This window comes from Mobula hypostoma, chromosome 8 (genome assembly GCF_963921235.1).
Source record: "Mobula hypostoma chromosome 8, sMobHyp1.1, whole genome shotgun sequence".
Taxonomy (NCBI): domain Eukaryota; kingdom Metazoa; phylum Chordata; class Chondrichthyes; order Myliobatiformes; family Myliobatidae; genus Mobula; species Mobula hypostoma.
Genome location: NC_086104.1, coordinates 68,660,436 through 68,676,434, shown reverse-complemented (window position 1 = coordinate 68,676,434; position 15,999 = coordinate 68,660,436). Strand labels below are relative to the sequence as shown.

The 15,999-nt window shown below is 39.6% G+C and overlaps 1 protein-coding gene across 5 annotated transcripts in view; it reads right to left on the bottom strand.

Moving 5' to 3' along the window:
• ehbp1 (EH domain binding protein 1) overlaps positions 1-15,999 on the bottom strand; it is a 433,955-nt gene that overhangs the window by 370,988 nt on the left and 46,968 nt on the right. For all 5 annotated transcript variants that reach the window (XM_063056084.1, XM_063056086.1, XM_063056088.1 and 2 more), the window contains exon 3: positions 1,955-2,012. In XM_063056084.1, the coding sequence (XP_062912154.1) occupies positions 1,955-2,012 (58 nt within the window). The remainder of the gene's footprint in view (positions 1-1,954; positions 2,013-15,999) is intronic.

The window sequence follows — 15,999 nt, the reverse complement described above, 5'->3', positions numbered from 1 at the left end:
CAATGTGATCAGGGCATGTGGAATACTGCCCTTCATGAGTCAGAGGCATTGAATAAAAGTACAGTTTTACAACTTTATAAAACATTGGTCAAACCTTGACTGGAATACTGCTTGCAGTTCCAGTCACTACACTGAAGGAAAGATGAGGCTTTAATGGATACAGCACAGAGAAGATTCACAGGGAATTTGTTGAGGATGGAGGATTTCAGTTATGAGGTAATTCTGGAGAGCCTATGTCTGTTTTCCCTTGAGAAGAGGAGGTGGTTGAAAGGAGACATGACTGAAGTCTATAAGATCATTCAGGATAGACTGCAGGAAACTAGAGGACATAGATTTATGGGAAGTGTTGAAAGATTTTGTGGAGACCTGAGTGGGACATTTTGCAGCCGGAGAGCAATGATTACCTAGAATGCACAGCCAGATAGAGGGTCTAAATAGTAGGTGGCACACACAAAATCCTAGAGGAATTCAGCAAGTCTGGCAGCATCTATGGAGGGGAATAAACAGTCCCTGAAATATTAAATGTTTATTCCCCTCCATGGATGTTCCCTGGCTTGCTGAGTTCCTCCAGCATTTTGTGTGCAATGCTCTGTATTTCCAGCATTTAGAAACATAGAACTTTCAACCATGTGCTCTCGTAGATGCCTAGAATTTCTCTACCGCATGGGTCTTTATTTTTTCAAAGCTCCATGTACCTACCTAAGTCTCTTAAAAGACCCTATTGTATCTGCCTCTATCACCTTTGCTGGCAGTGCATTCCACACAGCCACCACTGTCTGTATGAAAAACTTGCCTCTGACATCCCTCTTATACCTACTTCCAAACACCTTAAAACTATGCCCCCTCGTGTTAGCCATTTCAGGCCTGGGAAATCTGCAGAATCTCTTGTATTCTACATAAGTGGGTGGGTACCAAATGGGATATGATGGACTGAATGCCTTGCTTTCATGCTGTCAGTTATACGCAAGTGATAGCAAAACTGGACAATTTCAGCTGAGGGAAAACTGCTGTTTTCGACTCTGACATCTTCCCTTGTATAATCAACTCGTCATAAATTCAGTCCAGTAGACTAGCCCAAGAGAACCCATCTTATAAGTCAGTCTGTTGTGCAAAATATTCCCAAACATTTACATAAAGCACTCCAGTAACTCGATCAGTTATGCAGGTCAATGGGACGGCAGAAGAACAGGTTGGTATGGACTTCATGGGCTAAAGGGCCTGTTTCTGTGCTGTAGTGTTCTATTGCTATTTGATCTGCCCCATGTAAGCCCATTTAGTCCATACATAAGCAGACTTTGCTCTCAGATCTACTGGTATAAAATGCAAATAAAAATCCTTGCCTAGATGTTGGCTTTATTTTCTTTTACAATACCAGTTATTAAGGAGTTTATTAATTAGAAGCCAATTCAGACCGATTCGGAGAATCTAATTATTATTTGGGCCTGACTGAACAGGAAGTGGGCCTATATTCCTCAAGGTTTCAAAAACTGAGTGGTGAGCTGACTGAAACATACAAAAATTCCAGCATCTGCAGATTTCCTCATGTTTGAAATTTTGAAGGAGGGTGGGAAAGGATGATTGCTTGTCAGGATAGATGATGAAAGCATATTTAGCCACATTGGGGAATCCAAAACCAGGGGCTTAATTTGAGAATAAGGAGTCAATCATCTATTTAAAATGTAAATCAAGAAGTATTTCTCTTCTCACAGTCTTGTGAATCTTTGTAATTCCCCAAGGCAAAGGTAATGAATATATTTAAATTGACCATAGATTGTTGGTCTAAAATGAGTCAAGGATTACAGGAACAGCAGGAAAGTGGAACTGTGATCAAAATCAGATTAGCAGATTAGAGAATGGCAGAATAGGCTCCTGGCCAAGCAGCATACACCTATTCCTATTTCCTAGGTTCTCGTGAATCCTAATACCTTACTGACAATGAATTTTTAATGCATACCTTTGATGATTTCCGTCTGCTTCGTCTTGTCCAAACCACCACAAGTTTGTCAGGTTGCCTAATAATACAATGAGATTATAAATTAGTTCCACAACTATAATACATAATATACTGACTACTGACTACCAAATGTTTGTCATTAAATGAAATCTAACACTACCATCATAATAAGAACAAAAGAAACAGAAGCAGGAGTAAACACAAGAAATTCTGAGCAACACACACAAAATGCTGGAGGAACTCATCAAGCCAGGCAACATCTTTGGAGGGGAATAACCAGTCAATGCCTCAGGCTGAAACACTTCATCAGGATTGGAGTAGGTTATTTTACAAAATGTGTCGAACTCACTCTTGAAAAAAAAAACTTATGACTGATGGTTCTTGGACACTGAAAGTTGAAAGACTCACTACTCTTTGTATGAAGAAATTTATTTTCATCACCATTCTGGAAGGAAACAACCTACTTTGAGACAGATCTTTGTCCTAAATAGAGCCAGTTGAAACATCAACTCCATTTTAATTCTGCCAAATTCTTTTAGAATGTTCTGGTTTCATTGAAACACGTCTCCTTCTCAACTCAAATGCAAAGGCACCATTGTGTTGAACATCTCATATGACAAACTCACAATACCAAAAATCAATGTGCTATGTCTTCACTGCAACCATCAATAACAAATGCATTCTTTCTCAGGTAAAGAGACTGGAGAAGGTCCTACATAATTGCAGGAGTGTGCATCTACTTCTGTACTCAAATCTTCTTGCAACAAAGGCCAAAGTAAAATTTGTTTTCTTCATTGTTTCCTGCACCTAAATATTAACATCCATAATTTGAGCACGAGGATACAATATTGCTCAGAACATTAAATCCTTATACCCTTTCACAATTTAAATATACAGCCTTGTTTTTCCACTAAAATGAATATTTCCAGGCACCTAAATATTAACATTCATAATTTGAGTATAAGTATACAAGATTGCTCAGAACATTGCATCCTTATACCCTTTCACAATTTAAATATACTGCCATGTTTTTCTACCAAAACAAATATTTCCAATTACCACAATGTTTGAAGAAATCTTGAAAATGTACATCATTGTCAAAACACAGTTATATCATGTTTTATTCATGTTGAGTGGTGTTACAACAACACCCTTGCACTCAGCAAGAGTAAGACCAAGGAAATGATTGTGAATTTCATGAAGGGTAAATTGAGGGAACACATCAGTCCTCATCAAGAGATCAACAGTGAAAAAGACGAGCAGTTTCAAGTTCCTAAGTGTCAAAATCTCAGAAGATCTACCCTGGGTCTAACATATTGATGCAATTACAAGGAAGGCATGAGAGCAGCTATACTTCATTCAGACTTTGAGGAGACTTGGTACATTACCAAAGACTCTCCTGAATTTCTACAGCTGTACCATGGAGAGCATTCTAATTGGTTGCATCACAGTCTGGTACAGAGGAGTCACTGCAAAGGATTGGAAACAACTGCAGAAGGTTGTAAACTTATCCAGCGTCATCATGGGTATGAGCCTCCCCAGCATCGAGGGCATCTTCAAAAGGTGATGCCTCAAAAAGGCGGCACCCATCATTAAGGAACCCCATCACACAGGATGTGCCCTCTTCTTATTGCCACCATCAAGGAACAAATACAGGAGCCTGAAGACATACATTCAATTTTTCAGGAACAGCTCCTTCTCCTTCACCATGAGATTTCTGAATGGACAGTTAACCCATGAATGCTAACTCAATTTTTTTGCTCCATCTTTGCACCACTTAATTTAATTTTTTTTAATATATGTAGCCCTTTCACTGTTGGCTCACAGTAACTTAGCTATAATTGTGAATACAAACTAACAGCAACATTACAATACATGGAAATAGCAAGGAAAAGGCCATTACCAGTAAATAAATGAATCTAGGATGGATATGATTCAGGCAAACACAAAAACATAGAAGTTTGAATATTACTTCAAAGGGAAAAATAAGACAATTACCTGTTTGAATACTGACACACCCATGAAAATTTACTGTTTGCCAGGAAGCAATAATTTAACTCACACCAGTATAAACATATTGAAACTGAATTGAGAAAATATCTTACTCTATGACAAAGAAAATGACCTATCATACAGTATATTCTCAGTCTATAACTTGCACACAATCTGAGTTCATGGCTGCGTAATCAGTCCAGCTTGTTTCACTTCATTTACTCATGGTACTGAAACGGTTTTGCACTGAAGACCAAGCCAAGAACAAAAAAAGTCCATAGAATGTCCAATGAAAAAGGCATCAAACTTTCTCCAATGCCGTGTGTTAGGTCACTAACTGAAAATTATCGCACATTTTCCATGTGACCATAGTCTACATGCAGATTTTCTGACATCTGAATCTGTCCTTCCAAATTGGTTCTGTAAGCATTTCACCATGTTTTTCTGCTATGTTCATTGTTCGCTTTCTTTCCCCTTCTTTCTCCCATGCTCCTTGTAGAAAATGGCTACCCATTCATTCCTGATAAGTCCTATTGGTTAACAAGATAAATCCTATTGGTTACTTCATCAGGCCTTACTCATTCAACCAAAATTTTATTTTAACCAGCAAACTGATTTGCATTGTATAACATAATACAAGGAACACTATTTTTATACATAGATTTGCATTTTGAGAAAATCTGCAGAAAATAAAATGCCCAACACCACAACTATATTAATAAAATAAAGCTTGGTCTTATACCAGGGTATTACATAGAAATTTCAAATTGCAAAACATAATAAAAACTATAAATTACAATGTACTGCTGCAACAAAACAACAAATTTCACTACAAATGCCAGTGATATTAAACTTGATTCTTGACAATGGTTTTTCACAGAGATTTAATGAAGCAAAATTTGTCATGAAGGCATAAATGACACAGAAGGAAAAGTAACCACAAACTTGATTTGAAAAGGACGGATATGAAGGAAGGATTACTGGGATTTTTAAAACCAGCTGTATTATTTCAAGGGTTGTTCTTTGGGAACATACCAGGAAAGTAGAAGATATAAATTAACTGACTGACTGCTGACAAGGGCCTATCACTGTAATATAGTTGACTCTCTGCAGAAACAACTTGCAATTCAAAAAAGTACCAGACAAATAGGGAAAACTATTTATAATTTGTTAATGAATGTGACACTATCATCTTAAATCAGTCAGTTCTCAAAATGAAGATCATCTAAACTTGGAGGGGAAAAAGGCAATGTAAATTGAACAATTTGTTGTATTTACTGCAAAGTCAGAACTGCTTAAAATAAAGCAGTAGGGATCTAGAAATTCACATCAAAGTTGCTGGTGAACGCAGCAGGCCAGGCAGCATCTCTAACTTCCGCTAATGCCCCACCTCCCCCTCGTACCCCATCGGTTATTTATTTTTATACACACATTCTTTCTCTCACTCTCCTTTTTCTCCCTCTGTCCCTCTGACTATACCCCTTGCCCATCCTCTGGGTTCCCCCCCACCCCCCTTGTCTTTCTCCCTGGACCTCCAGTCCCATGATCCTCTCATATCCCCTTTGCCTATCACCTGTCCAGCTCTTGGCTCCATCCCTCCCTCTCCTGTCTTCTCCTATCATTTTGGATCTCCCCTCCCCCTCCCACTTTTACTAACTCTTCCTTCAGTTAGTCCTGATGAAGGGTCTCGGCCTGAAACGTCAACTGTACCTCTTCCTAGAGATGCTGCCTGGCCTGCTGCGTTCACCAGTAACTTTGATGTGTGTTCCTTGAATTTCCAGCATCTGCAGAATTCCTGGTGTTTGGGGTCTAGAAATTGGTCCGTGACAGAACTTATTCACCCACTGCAGAATTCATCATGTACTTTCTGAAGAGCACCACCAGCCCCAATCCCTGACTGAATGTGTTGCTCTTCTGGATTTCATTTCCAAATACTGCATAGAAACAGTAACCTGTTATACCTCAGAACATAATTTACAATCTATCAAAAGTTAACAATGTTGGAGACAGGCAACAAAGAATTTGAACCACTTCCCACAAAATGCAAAATGGTCACCATTTAATCCATTTTTAGAGTAAAATTTTAACTGGAAAAGCTCTCATCTTCTTCAAATATTTCCATGAGGTCGTTTATGCTAACTAAATGGGAGAACTGCCAGGAACTAGTTCTTTTTTAAAAAAAACCTCTAACAGTGATTTCCTCTCTCTGTATTGCAGCAGGACTGGATTTTGTGATCAAATCTTTAGAACACAACACAAACTCACAAAGCCAAGGGATTACCAGAGTCATATTTGATCCTATTCTCCCTGCTTTATTCACAAAGTCAGGGTATTCGGCCAAGTTGATAATCTTAAGGGCAAGACACGCAAGTGTTGATGAGCAGAGGAATCTTGGGGCCCAAGTTCACAGCTCCCTGAAAGTGCCTGCACAAACGGATAGTGGTTAAGGCGGCATACGGCATGCTTGCCTTTATTGGTCAAGGTATTGAGCTCTAAAATCAGAAAGTTAGGTTGCAACTTCATAAAATTCTAGTCAGGCCACATCTGGAGAATGACAAACTGTTCTGGTCACCCCATTACAGGAAGGATGTTGAGATTTTGGAGACAGTACCGCAGAGGTTTACCACGATGCTTCGAGGGCATATGCTACAATGAGAGGTTGGACAAACTTGAGTTGTTTTCCACTGGAGCGACAGAAGCTGAAGGGAGATGTGATAAAGGTTTACAAGATTATGAGGGGCATAGATAGAGTAGACAATTTATTTTTTTTCTTCAGGGTTAAATGTCTCATACGAGAGTGCATGTATTTAAGAGAGGAGGCAAGTTCAAAGGAGATGCAAGGGGCAAGTTTTTTTAAAAAAGCAGAGTGGTGGGTGCCTGGAATATGCTGCCTGGGGTGGTGGTAGAGGCAAATACATGAGTGAGTTTTAAGAGATGTTTAGACAGGCGCATGAATGTGAGCGAAATGGAAGGATCTGAACACAAATCGGAAGGATTTGTGTAGGCATAAGGAATCGTTTAGCTGGCCAGTTGATAAGTAATTTAGTTGGTATGGCAGAACATTCTGGGTTGATGGGGCCAGTTCCTGCACTGTACTGCTTGAAGTTCTATGTACCTCCCACAAATCCATTCCCTAATCTGCTTTATTGATCTTTAGCAGATCTACTAATATTACACAACAGCTTAACTCTTTTATTGCATATTACCTTCAGAAAATTCCTGAATTCGCAAATTATTTTCTACTATGCATTTCTACCAACAGACAACTCAAAGGAGACAGCAGCAGCCAAGTAAATATACCTTTTAAGTTAAGTTTGGGGATTAAAACAACCAATTGGTCAAAATTAAAAATTGATCAATGAACTCTGAGTAATGTCACAACTTTAGTTCTTATAAATCTTCAAAGAGGTTTGTTTTTTGAAGAGGTCAAAGTTGTGTCTGTACATGATCCATGTGATAACAAAAGCCTGAGATATGTCAGGAACTGGATAAAAGTAATACGTAGCATAATAAGCAAATAACAATGTTTGTGAACAAAGGTCATAGGTACAATAGGCAAGTGGAGCATTTTTCAATTAATCCCCTCTGGTATATAACTTTAAAAAAAATTCTCAAATGCACATTCACAGATCTGAATGCAAAAATTAAAATTATAGTCCACATCTATCCCAAGACAGAGGCATAAATCGTGCAAAGAAGCTTGGGTATTCAAGCCTGTAAATAACACAATTTGGACAGGTACACACATTGGAAAGATCGATGGATCATATTCTAACAGTTCCAGTTTTATGTTCATGATGCACCTAAAGTTGCTTCACATTTCCCATTTTCTTTCCTAGGCTCATAAATATCACAGTTGTCTTCATGCCCATTTGTCCCCTAATCTTGGGCAACTTGCTAAAGGTAGAGGGAAGTCAATTTAAGTCAACCACTTTGCCTTGTGATGATGCAAATTTTTATTCTATTTCTTATCTGCTTTTATTTACTATCCCTACTTCAGCTTGCAATTGCATTCAAATCCATTGTACTCTACAGAGTAATTAAGAGTATAACTTAAAGAAACCAAATATTAAGATGCTTAACATTCTGATTGTTTCTCAGATTTACCCAACATATTAATATGTCTCCTCACTATGGGTTAGTTCACCAAAATTAAAAGTGAAAATTACACCTGTAAATAAAACAATGAAATTAGGTTCAAACATTTAAAAAATCTTCCAAACAGAGACATTTTCATACTTCTGCTTACATCTCCGTATGGATAAAGGCAACCTATATTATTTGAATATTATAGACATTCCAGAGCAAGATGCTGCAAAGGGTTGTCGAGGGCACAACCCTCCATACCATCAAGGAAATCTTAAAGAGGTGGTGTCTCAAGAATGCAGCATCCATCAATGAAGGCCCTCAACATCTGGGATATACCCTTTTTTCATTACTAGCATTAGGGAGGTGATATAGGAGCCTGAAGACTCACACACCACAACAGCTTTTCGCTCCCCTCTATCAGAATTTTGAACAGTCCATGAACATCGTTTTTCCGTTTTAGAATCATTTATTTTGTAAATTATAATTTGTTCCTTTGCACTATTCTGCTGCTGAAAAACAACAAATTTCACATCATACAAAACAGAGATAATAAACCTGACTGATTCACCCAGCTATACAGTACCATATTTAAAGAATAGCAAAAAGTTGCATTTGAATCGGAAATTTGACAACTGAAAGCACAAAAATGCAGAGTAAAACAGGATCGATATTTCAAGTTAATGACTTTTCATCACGTTTGATGAAAAACCAATGATCAGAAACAACTCTGATTCTCTCTCTACAGATACTGACCAGCCCAATGAGTATTTCCCACAATGTCTTGTTTTTATATCACAGGTGCAATGTCAGTGTTTCTTTTACATTTATGTGAGCTTTGTGCACTAGCTTTCTTCATTGTTCCATAATATTAATTTCCTCTTCAATACTGCTTCTTCGAAGTTTCTGGATAACTGCCAGCCAAGATATTATGGTTAAGATCAGATAAGTGACTTTCTAAAGTCAACACAACTCAACATATCATTCCGGAATGATTATACAGTGTTGAGTTCCAAGATTTAAGCCACATACTTCTGAAGAACTTGGAAAGCAGTCTCATATTGAGCCAAGCACCACTTGTAATCACCAGGCTTGGTAACAATGATGCATTCCTTACAATAAGGACATCTATTTACAAAAACAGTCACTGATACTCAAATAGCTCTACATACATAGTATTATGATTCACTTGAATTTTCATCACACGGGTGTAGCGTGGATGTAATCACTGGAGAGACATTGTCACTGGTAGATACAAAGCAGCTTCTTTATTCGACACAAGGTACAGCAGGCATCATATGGATGGAAACAACAGGAATTCTGCAGATGCTGGAAATTCAAGCAACACACATCAAAGTTGCTGGTGAACGGAGCAGGCCAGGCAGCATCTCTAAGAAGAGGTACAGTCGACTTTTCAGGCCGAGACCCTTCGTCAGGACTAACTGAAGGAAGAGTTAGTAAGAGATTTGAAAGTTGGAGGGGGAAGGGGAGATCCAAAATGACAGGAGAAGACAGGAGGGGGAGGGATGGAGCCAAGAGCTGGACAGGTGATTGGCAAAGGGGATACAGGAGGATCATGGGACAGGAGGTCCGGGAAGAAAGACAAGCGGGGGGGAACCAGAGGATGGGCAAGGGGTATAGTCAGAGGGAGAAAAAGGAGAGTGAGAGAAAGAATGTGTGTATAAAAATAAATAACAAATGGGGTACGAGGGGGTCCAATGTATAATTCTCCATAAATTCTGCCACCTCCAGCGGGATCCCACCACCAAGCACATCTTTCCCTCCCCCCCTTCTGCTTTCCACAGGGATTGCTCCCTATGCGACTCCCTTGTCCATTCATCCCCCCCATCTCTTCCCACCGATCTCCCTCCTGGCACTTATCCTTGTAAGCGGAACAAATGTTACACAAGTCCTTACATTTCCACGTCTATCCACGGCCTCCTCTACTGTAAAGATGAAGCCACACTCAGGTTGGAGGAACAACACCTTATATTCCATCTGGGTAGCCTCCAACCTGATGGCATGAACATCGACTTCCCTAACTTCCGCTAATGCCTCACCTCCCCCTCGTACCCCATCTGTTATTTATTTTTATACACAAATTCTTTCTCTCACTCTCCTTTTTCTCCCTCTGTCCCTCTGACTATACCCCTTGCCCATTCTCTGGCTTCCCCCCCCCCACTTGCCTTTCTCCCCGGACCTCCTGTCCCATGATCCTCTCGTATCCCCTTTGCCAATCACCCGTCCAGCTCTTGGCTCTATCCCTCCCCCTCCTGTCTTCTCCTATCATTTTGGATCTCTCCCCCCCCCCCACTTTCAAATCTCTTACTAACTCTTCCTTCAGTTCGTCCTGACGAAGGGTCTCGGCCTGAAACGTCGACTGTACCTCTTCCTAGAGATCATATGGATGGAGACACTTTCGGTAGAAAGGTCTGCTAGCCCAATGTGGGCTCAATATTTATATGCGAAACACAAAGGCAATCGCTACTTAAAATGTTATAGACAATGCTTACTTTTGAAGCCACATACAAAACATCACACCTCCTGACATCATCCTTTCCTTCCGACGCCAACATGTCTGGGTTGGCATCCACAGCCTTTAGGAATGCAAGTTAAATCCACAATACATTTATTTTGCATTTTATGTGCTAACATAGAAGACAATTCATATCTATGAAGTACAGATAATACTGTCTTCGAAACTACCTGTAAATTTCACACTTCCATCCGCAGCGTCTGGCTGGTATCCCGAAATTTACAGCTTTTAGGAAATGCATTGTTGTGAACTCAATCCACAGTAATTTGTCAAATAGAAGGCTAGTGGCCAGAGTCATTTAAGTGTAAATGAATCATCTACCCAAAAACTCACTCTAACACACACCATTTTTTTCCCTCCATGGAAGTGTACAGAAATATCATTGCCAGTTTAAACTCCTGAAATCAATTTCTGCTGACTTGCTGTGTGACTACTGCAATTAATCACTTGCTCAGCATATTTTGGCTTTTCTATATTGGACTAAAACTTAGATTTCAATCGGCTTCTTTGAGCACTGTTAACAATATTGAGGTTCTTTTAGCTGCAGCAAATTTTCAATGCTCTGCACTTTCATGCTACCATCTACACCAAATTTATTATTCATAATGCATTTGGAAAAATATAAAATATTCCATAAGAAAATATACGGTAAATATATTTGTCTGTGTGGATTTATGTGTTCTATCTAGGAACCATTCAGTTTCCTCTGTTCTCTTGTTTCCTCCCATATTAATAGTAGAGGTGACCTGATTAGAAGTATATAAGATAATGAGAGGCTTTGATCGTGTGGATAGTCAGTGTACTAAAAGACATGCATTTAAGATGGGGGGGGGAGTTTAAAGGAATCTACGAGGCAAGGCACTTCTTTTTTAAAAAAAAGAGTGGTAGCTGCCTGAAACGGCTGCTTGGTGTGGAGTAGGGAGTGGGGGTAGTGAGCAGATGGTGGAACTAGAGACAACAGTGATGCCTAAGAGATTGTGAAATGAATATACAGTGAATGAAGGGATATGGATTATGTACAGGCAGATCAGAATTCGCTTAATTTGACATTGTGTTCATCACAGCCATTGTGGGCTGAAGGGCCTGCTCCTGTGCTGTAATTCTGGATGTCCCTTGAATTGCAACATGGAAATTGCCTTAAGACCACGGATCCTTATTAACCATTAAGTACCAATATCAAGTTAATCCAACAGTAACCCAATTTGGTTTTGCTAAACTCAACTATCAACTCCCCAAAATTTCCCATTCACCCACAACAGGGCGGTTAACCTACAAACCTCCACATTTTTCTTCGATGTGCAAGTAAATAGGAACACTGAGAAAACTCACAGAATCACAGGAAGAATGTGCAAACTCCACACACACACACACACACACACACACACACACACACACACACGTCAGAATTAAATCTGAGTCATTAGAAGCCAAGATGCCGCACTTCCATTAGCTCTGCCACTGTGATGCTCATATGCATATTGGTTTCCATATGACACTGATATCACAATGCGACATCCACCTCCACACAGCCTACACACAGTTTTTTAAGAAATCAACTGTACCTCCTATTTTGTTATAATCTGGACATTTTCACATGATTCCCTTGAGCAGCACAATAGCACAGCAGTTGGTAGTGCTGCTACACGACTCCAGCATTCAGAGTTCATTATGGTGTTATCTTGTGTGGATTTGTCCTTTTTCCCCTCAGTCCCAAAGGATTCCACTGTTCATACTTAAAAATTCAAAGTAAATTTATTATCAAAGTACATAAATGTCACCATGAGATTCGTTTTCTTGCAAGCATTCACAGTAAGTACAAAGAAACAATAGAGTAAATGAAAAACACAAAGATGTTAAACAACCAATGTGCAAAGGACCACAAACACGGCAAAATACAAATAATAATAATTAATAAGCAATAAATAGCTGGGACATAAGTTGAAACCATTTCACAATGTATATTGTGTACATTTCTCTGACATTAAATTGGACCCTTAAACCTTTGAAAAGTCCTTGAAAGCGAGTCCATAGGTTGTGGGACCAGTGTCAGTGTGTGTGAGGTTGTATAAAGTTATCCCTCTGGTTCAACAGCTTGATGGTTGAAAGGTAATAACTGTTCTTGAACCTGGTGGTGTGGGACCCAAGGCTCTTGTACCACCTCCCCGATGGCAGCAGTGAGAAGACAGCACGGTCTGGATAGTGGGGGTCCTTGATAATGGATGCTGCTTTCCTGTGACAGCGCTCCCTATAGATATGCTCAATGCTGGGGAGGGCTTTACCCATGATGAACTGAGCTGTACCCACTACTTTTTTGTTGGCTCATCTGTTCAAAGGCATTGGTGTTCCCATACCAGGCCATGATGCAACCAGTCAATACACTCTCCACTGCACTTCTATAGAAGTCTGTCAAAGTTTTAGATGACATACCGAATCCTGCAAACATTCTAATTCTATGTAATTGCACTTACGCGCTGGACCCAGGACAGATCCTCTGAAATGGCAACTGTGAGGAATTTAAAGTTGCTGACCCTTTCCTCCTCTGATCCCCTGATGATGACTGCCTCATGGACCTTCAGGTTCTTCCTCCTGTAATCAATAATCAGCTCCTTTGGTTTTGCTGACACTGCTTGAGAAATTTTTGTGGCATCATTCAGCCAGGTTTTCAATCTCCCTCCAATATGCTGATTTGTCACCACTTTTGATTCAGGCAATTACAGTGGCGTCATCAGCATACTTAAATATGACATTGGAGCTAAGCTTAGCCACACAGTCATAAAGGTAAAGTGAGCAGAGCAGGGGGGCAAAGCACACAGCCTTGTAGTGCACCTGCGCTGATGATGAGTGTAGAGGAGATGTAATTGCCAATCCAAACTGACCAGGGTCTGCAAGTGAGGAAATCAAGGTTCCAGTTCCACAAGAAGATATTGAGGGTTACGTCTTGAAGCTTATTGATTAGTTTTAAGGGGATAATAGAATTGAATGCATAGCTGTGGTCAATGAAGAGCATCCTGATGTATGGATCTTCACTGTCCAGATGTTCCAGGGTTCAGTGAACAACTAATGAAATGGCATCTGCTGTTGACCTGTTGTGACAGTAGGCAAATTAATCTGGGTCCAAATCACTTCTCAGGCAGGAGTTGATATGCTTCAGCACCAACCTCTCAAAGCACTTCATCACTAATGATAGTCATCGAGACAGGCGACCATGTTCTTCCTAGGCACTGACGTAACTGAAGCCTGCTTGATGCACGTGGGTACCTCAGACTGCTGAAGCAAGAGGTTAAAGGTATCAGTGCACACCACAGCCAGTTAGTTAGCACACGTTTTCAGTACTCAGCCGGGTACCCCGTCTGAGCCATATGCTTTCCATGGGTTCATCCTCCGGAAGGACGCTCTCACATCAGCCTCAGGATAAAATCACAGGATTGTCAGCGGTTTGGGATTTCATGAAGCCCCCATGCTTTGTCCATCAAAGCAAGTATATAAGGCACTGAGCTCAACTGGGAGTGAAATCTTGCCGTCACATATATCATTTAGTTTTACTTTGTAGGAATTCAAGTACAAGTTTAACTATTATTCAACCATATATGAATACAGCTGAATGAAACAATGTTACTTCAGGGCCAAGGTGCAAAACATACACAGCATTACACAAGGCACACACAGCACATTCAAGACAGCAAGCAAATAGTTACTCAAAAGAAAAATATATATAGCCCAAGTCTCTGAGGGACATGTCCCACAAACTGATGGTGCAGTTCCCGGCAGTCTGCAGACGAACGCATATGCGCAATGCAGCTTGTCATGCTTGAGGTGACAGCATTCAAGCATTCTGTTCTCCCGAATGACAAATGGGAATTCTCAGAGCCATTTTAGACACATCTTAGACACTAATCTTGGTCTCAAGAAAAAGACAACACTTCGTGTTCTCTGTGGGTACTATCAGCTATTACTCTTGAAAAGCTGTTCTCAACTCTTCCCATTTCCTTCCTTCCAATTACTTTCAACCCAATTTGCTCTTCTCATCCAATTCCACACAAAACGTATCTGGGAACCTCTCGACATGGTTCTTTGACAAAAGGTTATCTGTTAAGTTCATGTGAGGAAAGAACACTTCCCTTTAGCAAGATGACAAAATTTAACCTCACAAGAAGAAAACGCTCCACAACTGGAATCACAGCTCACATAAAGGAAGATAGTAGTTTTAGGAACAACCCATCTCAGTCCCATTTCTTGCAGGAATTCTTAAAGGTACAACAGGAAGAATCAAGTTCACAAAAGGAAGAAAGAGCACACTTTGCTCTGCTCTCTTTTGCCCTGTGTTATCACCCATTCTTTTTTGTATCTTCAACCTTCCACTTCATTAGTGACCTCCTCTTTTGCTTCTTTGTCCCTTTTTCTCATTCTCAGCATCTTAGAATCAATTTACCATTGATGTACACCATTTCTGCTGAAAGTGTTTCACTCCCTGGCTCCATGGATACTGCAGTACCTGCAAACTATTTTCAGCAACCATTTGGCCTTTGTAGTATCTACACAGTACTCCATTTCAAAACTATACACAAAGAATCTATAGTTGCTTTTGGACTCTCAAAACACTGCATTAATGAAAAGAAAGCAGATACTTAGTAGAGTGGAAAAAGTATTTAAAATATTGACTTCTGACAAATATTTATTATTTAACTCTTACTTTAAAAACTATGAGGAAATGTTAGCATCAGGGCAGAAAACCGGCCACATTAAAATTGAAAGTAGTTATTAATCTAGCACACTTGGGATTTTGGTGGTGCTGCAGTGGTAGATATTCTGGACACATGGATGTTATTTGTATTAATAACCCACCCTACTTCTCAATATTTTACATAATATTAGAATACAAATCTTCCCATGAGCTTTCAAAGGAACCATGGAACCAGGACCACCAATAACTTTCAAAATAGCACGGAAAGTTTGGGCCCTAACAACTTTCAAAAAAAACCTGGGAAATCTCACCAGATGAGCCCAATGCCCAACCTGTGGGATTTCCAAACAGACAGGTAACGGATTATCAGAATTTTACCGTAATATAAAATTTCTGGGCACAGAAAATTTATAGTAGATTAAAGCAATATTTTTTTAAAAACTATTGGAAAGAAGAATAAATGCACAATGATGGGGTCCTACACAAAGGACTGGCATTTTACATAAATCAAAAAGTAATTAGTAAGAAGCAGAAAAGAGCTCTTTATCCAAAATAGCACAAAATTCGAAATATAACACAATGTTGGAAAGAATCAGTGTATTAGTAGGCACCTGTGATGAGAGAAACAGTTGATATTTCAGGTCAGGAACCTATCATTGCAAGTCAATATCCATTTGTGCAGATCACAATTTAATGATCACTTGAGTAATATATCGATTTAAGTTTGCCTTCCAAAAAATAAGCGTAATT